Source organism: Oncorhynchus tshawytscha, linkage group LG02, assembly GCF_018296145.1.
Source record: "Oncorhynchus tshawytscha isolate Ot180627B linkage group LG02, Otsh_v2.0, whole genome shotgun sequence".
Lineage (NCBI taxonomy): Eukaryota > Metazoa > Chordata > Actinopteri > Salmoniformes > Salmonidae > Oncorhynchus > Oncorhynchus tshawytscha.
Window position 1 is genome coordinate 37,085,321 of NC_056430.1, and position 8,779 is coordinate 37,094,099.

Consider the following 8,779-nt stretch of genomic DNA (forward strand, 5'->3'; position numbering starts at 1 on the left):
AATCAATGATCAGCACGATAAAATGGCCAAAGACAATTCAAACCATAGACAAATCAATGGCGAAAATAATTTTAATGATAGACAGGCAAACAGAAAGTGTAGACTATTGCTTACGTTTTAATTGCTTGTCATACCAACGACTGTTTAAATGCATTTCTATTATTAAAAGGTTTGCACAAAAATAGGCGTTTCGATAAAAAAAAATAGTAGTGCATTGTAATGCAAATTCACGAAATTGTGCCTCTAAAACACATTCAAAAAGCTTAGAAGTGAACTAATTCATTTTGGGCTATCGATAGTAGAGTGGCACAATGTTTATAAACCTTGCGTCCTTATTACACTCTCTCTTTGTCCTCAATTCACCCCCCCTTTTTTTAACTTAGGCCTATGCCACTCTTTTTTTTAACTCTATGAAAATCTGCTACAGCCTATAACTAAAGCTACTGCGTTCGTCCCAATTTGAAGGAACTATAGGCTAAATGATATTTAAACAAGCAAACAATTTTCGTTATCACCTTTAGAAAACATCAAATCATTCAACTATTTGGCAGTTGAATTTTCAAGAATCATTGCCGAAATGTTTGTTTTTGCTTTTGTTTCCTCTAAATAAAATATATATATATATAATTTTGTGGAGAAGTTGTACACAAAAAGCAGACCACACGCATCATGATGGAATCTAGCCTACATGTTATCCAATTTACATAACCAAAATCTAGTTGCTACTTTAGGTTTATTATCTTATTTTTTTGCCAGCTCAGTCGCTCACATTTGTTTTCTAGAACACATAATTAAAAGAACACTATTTTAATTATAGTGACTTTGTGTTCTAGAACTTGTGTCTGTACCCTATCTGTCCTACTAGATGGCGCCCTTACTCTGTCCTAGAGCTGAGAATTCGACAACTTGACCCCAGTGTCGTCATGGTAATCTGGTGCGTCAAGGCCACTTTCAACCCCCCATTGGTCTGAAATTCACGTGGCATGCCTCGTACAATCATAATTGTGTTGCTGATATTTTTTTATGCTCCATGCCCCCAACTCAAATATGTCAGCTTCCTACCCCTCTATAATCCTTTAGGGGGGCACTGAACAGTGGTATCAAAATAGATAACAATAAAATGGAATGTCCAAATAGAATCCCAGCTTCTATCTTCCATGTGGAACAGTTGGTAGGAGGATCCTCTGTGTCCAGAGATGAGGGCTATTTCGGCAGTTCCGGAATGTATGCTCAAAGAGTTGCGACCGAGTATGACTGTTCGACAGCGAGAAATTATGGAATCGCTTCTTCGCCTCTCTCCAAAGCGGGAGCACAATCTCCGACAAACACGGCTCTCAGCGTCTACCATCAACATCATTACATTTCGCAACTAAATGCTTTTGGGCCTGAATATAAAAATTCATCCCAGGTAGCACAGCCTGTTATCCGACCCCTGTTTCCATGTTCTTTCCCATCGGACAGTGTGAAGGAGGACTCAATGTTCTGCCTATATAGCGGAGATCCAAACGGACGCACGGATACAGTTGTTGGAACTTGTTCCTACACGCGGATGGCTGAGAGACGCCATCCCAGTCAAACGCACGAACATTCTTGTCCGGAATCCTCGACAGCTAATCAACGGTACCTAAGGAAAGAGAAGGCGCATGGCTTCGGATCAGAAAGTATCTTCTCTGTGTCCGGAATTGAGACAGATAATCCAGAACTATTTAACGACACCTGCGAAACCAATCAGGAGGCGCATCTGGCAGTGGCAGACAGTAAACTCGAGGAGAATCACAGTCCCACGAAACAACTGCCTGAGAAAGAGAACGTCCTTAAAACGGACGGTAGCACAGACAACTCAGACAGTGAGGTTAAAGGTAACACACACAAACACACACACACGCACGCACACAGGGTATATAACACGTAAACAAGCATATTGAGAGAGCGAGAACACACACGCATGGGTTATAACACATCAACAAGCATATTATCAGTGCGAGCACACACAGTTTATAAGACATAAGCAAGCTTTATCATCACACTCAGAAGAAGCACACAGTTGGACAAGCCAATATCATATGAGAAGAGGAACTGTTTTTTGTGTTTTTTGATGTTATTGCGATGTTTAAACTTTTGATTTGAGATAAAGTCCACTAATACTTCAAACGATTATGCAACGCTGAGCCTTGGCATAGGCTTATATGCTATTTTTCATCATTGGTACAGTTTGTAGTAGGCTACAATTTTCAGCACTTGATTCGATTGGTAGGCAATGTTTTTTGTTACACTCTTGGGAAAAAAAAGGTTCAGAATAGAACAAAAAAGGTTCCACATGGACCCTTTTGTAGGGTTCTTTGATCAGAATCCCAGAGGTTCTTCTTCCAAAATTGTTTCCATATGGAATCCTTGGGTTCTATATAGGGTTCTATATCGAACCTATTTCCATATATGAAGCAAGCAACCTTTTTTTTCTAAGAGTGTAAGCACATAGGCTACAATTCCCTCCCAACACTATCTTTATAATTAGGATCTCCTAGTTCCTAATCTCTTTCCTAAACATTTTATTTGTAAATACAGCAACACAATAACAGTTAACGCGCATGCCTGTCGTTAGACTACTTTTCGCTGTTTATCTTAATAGACTTCAAGGGTGAACACCAAAGGCGAGGCTGCGTGTACTCTTGACATTGTTTATTTAAGCAACTTTATTTCATACACTCAGCTGCCAGTCCATTACCAATTTGCTACGACCGACATTATCTGTTTAGCATTGAACTAATTGAAAGTTTGCATTGGTAAACCTTTGCAATGTTACTTGATATTCTGCGTTTTTGGTTTTGATATATTAAACTGCACAGTCGCAAATATATTTTGCAGTTGAGATGACGCTCATTCATTCTTATTAGTCGCTACATCTCTCTTGGATATTTTATAATAAAGAAGCATTCTAGGCTACTAGTAAATTGTTCCTATCCAAAGGAATACGCACGCACTAATTACAGCAATGAAGACTTCATAACAAAACACGATTCACTTTATGTGGGTCTAACGTAGCCTGGTTTATATCTAATTTGATTTATAACCGGAGGGGCCGCTTTCCCAGAAACAGATTAAGATTATTCCTAGACAAAAAACATCGTGTTCAATGGATATTCACCATTGAAAGTGCTTAGTCCAAAACTATGTTAAAACTGGGCACTAGAAACCGTTCCGGGAAGACATAGGCCTACAGACAAACTGACAAAAAAACACATCACAAGGCATTCGCGTAGGAAAGTTTCTTGGAAGGTGAAGGGCAACGAAATGGCTGCTACATGATCGCTGCTGTTTTTCAGTTTGTCCACCTTTGAAACGACATTTTGAAGCTAAATTCTCGATAAACTATTTTTGTACGTGTAAAACAACAAGTATTATGTACATAGGCTTCCTCAAGTTCATTGCATTTCATTGTGAAGTTATGTTAACTTTAGGGTAATGGTGAATCGATTAGTATTATTAGGCATATTATTATTATTATTATTATTTATTCTACTTAGGCCTGTTATTGAGCATATGTTGCCACACCGCGTGCATCCGAAATTCACGCCAATGCTTACACAATGGTACTTTATCGAGTAACTCGTGTTAAAATCAGGCAGATATGGGGCCTCTATGTACGTGTTGTTGAAAACAACTTGTGATTTAGGTCGAAATAGAATAAGTTGCTTCAGTCCCTAATGTCTCTCTACATTAAATCTGAAAATGAACGTCAGATTCGTTACAATATTGATAACTTTCTATTAAAATATGACACTTTTATCCTAAATGTTTAAATAACAATTGATCAGTGATTCACTGAAAAAAGAAGCGATGACTAGACTACATAAAAACACTGGTCTGGAATAGTCTGAATGTGTAGGTTATAGGGCTATACCTTTGCGCAGTTCAATTACTAGGCCTATATGATTTCCAGATTGTGTGAATAGTTGTATTTTTCGTGCCCGTTGAGCCATGTAATCAAGACGGAAGTCAATAACATTTAGATTTGAAACCCCTCCGGACTCCTTTGTCGGTAGACTAGACAAGTCCGTCATATCCATTCCACTTACCAAGAGCTGTATTGTGGCATTAACTAATATAGGCTACATTTTATTTCTCTCTTTTAGGCTATTTATGAAGGGATTGAAGAACATAATGTAATTCTTATCGCCAAAAGGACCCAAATTGCCCAGATGAATTATCCATTGATTTACTTTATTTGCCTGATGAGATCTAGACAAATGTTTTTCTATAGGCCCTGTCTTTGTACTTAATTACTTCAATTGAACTTGAGTGAGCGTAGACTACTGAAGATTGTAGGTCTACCTCTAAGAAGCGGTCATTTATCATCTCACTAAAAGCTAGAGTAGCCAAATTATATCGTCCGTTCATAAAGACTTCGAAGTCAACGACAAGTTGTATAACAATTGGAGTAGAAATTAGAACGTTTTCCTTGCATCTCAGATTAGTGGGCCTACTCCGTTCAGCTAAAAAGGGAAGTTGCAAATATAATGGTCGAATAGATTAAAAACGTGCAATGATATAAAATGGCAGGCAGAATACATAAGCTATAGTTTTGTCGTCAAGACGTGGCCTTTGTAACCTGATTAAGTCAGTTCATTATTGTTTTCTATCACAAATAAGCCTATGGTTAGGCTATACACTGAGAATTACATTAATTTAACTCATTCCTTTTTACAGGGGACAGGTTGGAGAATGTCTTTGGAAACTGGCTCACAGCGAAAAGTAGACGGAAAAAGCGTTGTCCTTACACCAAACATCAAATACTGGAACTGGAGAAGGAGTTCTTGTTCAACATGTATCTGACGCGAGAGCGCCGCTTGGAGATCAGCAAGAGTATTGACTTATCTGACAGACAGGTCAAAATATGGTTCCAAAACCGACGTATGAAGCTCAAGAAATTCAACAGGGAGCGTCGAGTGAGAGAGCTAACCTCTGCTTATGACTATACTTAAACCTTACATCTTATTTGGAGAGAAATATTTTTACGCGTAAGCTGCACATACAGGCTAGGCATGCACACATACAGGAGAAAACATCTAGAGCAGGATAGGAATTGTAAGCCTTTCAAACATCTTCACGTTTTTTTCGAGTCCATGCATGGTTTTATGAAAAATGTAAGTTTCATGATTTGACAGTGAAATGCTATGATGCTCTAAAGATGCACATTGTTTATAAGGCTGGATATTAAAGTGGCACTCCAGACTCCTTTTCACCTCATTTAACACCTGACGTAGTTAACAAAAGGCACATCTCAATAGGTGGTTCAGGTATGTCATGAAATACATAGCAAAAGTGGTGGTGTGGGGGGCTTTCCTCTTTTCTTCTCTATTGCTCCTCTATTGTTCCTCAAGCAGGGGGATGCCGATGACATCACGAATTTCCATCAGACCAACTCCTTGAATGCCCTACTTCTTGAAGTTTGCGGTTGTGTCTAGAAAACATTATTTTGCTCAAAAGTTGTTGTTTTTTTAACCTGGGGTGTACTTTACTGTATTTATACTTGGGATATCGCTTTTCAACAGTAAATGTTACAAAAATCACGAAAGGAAGTCTTTAATTGTTTGTGAAATGTGTCTTAAAGTGACAGTCCTGTGTCTGAAATGGTTTCCATGCACTTTTAATGAAAACGTGTCATTACTTGGTCTCTTCCTTTTCATCATTTCTGTTCTTATTGTTTTGTGTTTGATTATTTTATCATTTCGGTGAACTTGTGCATTACAGCATCAAAGTGCATTAACTTCTAAAGCCTTATCCCAATAATTATGTTGCTGGACAGTTGTAAAGATATCAAATAAATGGGTTTGGAGCATCATTTACCCTGGTTATCCTTCTCTTTCGTGTCCTTTATGGCTTGCTTTGAGAAAGAGAGGGGCGAGAAAGGAGTGGAAAGACCGACCATATAGCGGTGATTTAAATATTAGCCAGGTGACCAATAAGTCAAGGTCATAAAATAGTAATGTCAGGATGGTCGGAGTACAGCGCCAGAGGTGGGTTTAATGATCTGCAAATATAATGTGCGCCGCGGCAGTAAAGATGCGTTTAAAGGTGAGGAGGAGGAACTCTATACCCACAGAGCCGCACTACGATGGGGCTGGTTTGCACGGGCACACGCCACTGCTTTCACCGGATGAGGGAAATGCGACATTCTCCAACGGGTGATGGAGGATAAAGAGACCGGGTGATTAAGGGAATGTATATAATGGCACAAAGTCCGCAACGAGACATGGCTGCAGGAGCATGGAAACGGATCCCCGCATGCAGCCAGGTTTGAAGGTAGGACTATAGCCGCTGGCATTTCTCTTCTTTGCTTTGGACTCGATCACGTCTGGCTCTGCTCATTTGGCACATTTGCAACTGGCAGCACATAACATTTCTTTACACCGATGGTATTTCGTGTTTTTCTGTTGCTGTATTTTTAATTTTTTTTACATCCTAAAGACATTCGAAATCCGTCCTGCGATGTTTATGGGGGGTTTGTATGTTTGCAAGTGGATTTTGGATTATGATGTGTGCTGTGATCATTTTGTTGAATGTACCTCTACCTTGGATGGACAGCGATGTTTTTTGATATAATGAACAGACGATTGTGCACCTGCATGTGTTCATGGAATATGCTATCTATTTGACTATTAAACATTTTGTGTTACAAAATATCTTCCAAAATATGTTCGCTCCTTGGTGGATGTCCACTCAGATCGTGGACATCATAGGCTGTATTACCTTGCTCTTTTCAAACTGGATTTAGATGCAAAACAAGACACATGCATGAATCATATCAAATTATTATTGGGTCCAGTATCCCGTTGTTGAAGATTAACAGGTAGCTTCAGTTGATGAACATGGAAACGTAGACTAATAGCCTAGGATCGTTCGTCCTTGTCTAGAAATACATCACGTTGTTATTCGTATTTTTTCTATTGATTTTCTTTCCCATCGGTCAAAAGAAAAGCGTTTCACAGTATGCGAGACGTTTGATATTGCGTCTAATTCTCAATGGATTGCCCTTTCACGCTTAGCTGATCCGTGGTTTAGGTAGTTTCATGTTGTTGGGATTGACTTCCTGGCTCGGCAACAAAAAACTGCCTTGATTACGTCAGTTCGCCTTCATCAAGGGCGTCCATTTCCGACAGATTATACTCTCTGCTCTGGAGTCGCCGCAAATGGCATTGTAAATGAACCGAGCCACCAATATCCACGACGAGACCTTTTTTCTTCGCTCTTTGGCTTTATGTGGTGGACACTAAAGGTCTTTTGGCTGCAGTGGGAGAATTGGGGTTGTAAACATCACGGGGTAAAATCCTTTCAGCTTTGTGTTGTGGCGCAGACTTTTGAGGTCTAGCCTTGCAGACGGGATTATTGACCGGAGGTGTTTTAAGGATGGTAATCAGCATTCCAAGACCGTCTCCAGGTGCCTATATGGGACATCTGCCAAGTAGTGAAAATCCAAGTCTCATCTCTAGACTAATTTAGATATGCTTTTGTTGGAATAGATAGACTTGATCATGATAGTGTCTTTATCTATCATATTTTATCATATGATATTAGTGTCCTTATCACATAATTTGTATGATCATTAAATAACAATGAAACTACATGTCTATTAAAATGACTCGCAAGATTATGAGGGCTTGTTTTAAATTAACTGAATTCGTCATTTAGATGGGCTTGCTTTCTCTTTTGCACTTCATCTCAGCTGAAATAGCCTAAGCAAAATTGTAATTAGGCCTAAACATGGTTTTGCTACATAAACCATTTTGAAACATTAAATGAACATTACATCCCGACCGTCTTATGTTTATCGAATGGTCACGGAACAGAAATGTGCCACGCGCTCAAATGTGCAGCACGCTCTTGTGTCCACTTGAACCGATTTAGTAGACTAGATCTGGGCCTTTTTGCTTTCTTAAATTTGCCGTTGTGAATTTATCTCAACGTTTTTGCTACATGAAGTGACTGATCTCCGTTTGTTATGACACTAAATTGAGTGACGGAAGCAAACAAATAAATCATTTTTTCGTAAAATGAGACATACATAATTTATTCAATAAGCGTTGCCTATAATTCACTAACAATTACAATTGGCCTATGTTACACATTGTAACAAATATAGGCTTATGTGTGTTTGTATATTATCGCCTATTGTAGGCCTATTGTATTATATAAGGCCTGGATTCAAAATCTGGTGTTTTAAAATATTTTTCTGTGTATTTGAGCATTTTCAAACGGGCCTACACAGGCCAAAACAAATAATTTTTCTTAATTTTTATTTGTAAAAATCAAATAGTCTACCAAATTGTATTTGACAGTATTTTCCCGCGTTAAATGCATGAGAGTGTATTTGAGTCAGAGTATTTGAGTATTTTCAAATACTTTCCAAGTGTATTTCCAAATTGGCCTACATTAAAATATTGTACTTGTCTTTTAAAAAAAAATAACATCTTAATATTTACTTCGAATGTATGTGAACGTAATTGAGCTATTTGAAATCGTATTTGAACCCAGGTTTGATGTATAATGACTGTATTTTGGATATTACAAGTTTAATGGGTTGAAAGAACTACACCCTTTCTGAGGCCGGTGACAGTAAATATTCACCATCTGCATGATATCAGGTTTCATAATGCAGAATGACGGTGTTGACCTATTAGGCTACTAGCTCTTTTGTCTTAATCACCACGAAGATTTGACAAAATGTAATTGAAATCATCCATGAACGACAAACATTGACATTTACCACAAACATGGGCCAGAG

General features: G+C 38.5%; 1 protein-coding gene across 1 annotated transcript; it reads left to right on the forward strand.

Annotated features, from left to right (window-relative positions):
- The first annotated feature begins 804 nt into the window (after positions 1–804).
- LOC112216727 (homeobox protein Hox-C10) lies at positions 805–5,320 on the forward strand. Its single transcript, XM_024376757.2, has 2 exons — positions 805–1,859; positions 4,705–5,320. The coding sequence occupies exons 1-2, from the start codon at positions 1,121–1,123 to the stop codon at positions 4,977–4,979; spliced, it is 1,014 nt and encodes a 337-aa protein (XP_024232525.1). The 5' UTR covers positions 805–1,120; the 3' UTR covers positions 4,980–5,320.
- The last annotated feature ends 3,459 nt before the right edge of the window (positions 5,321–8,779 follow it).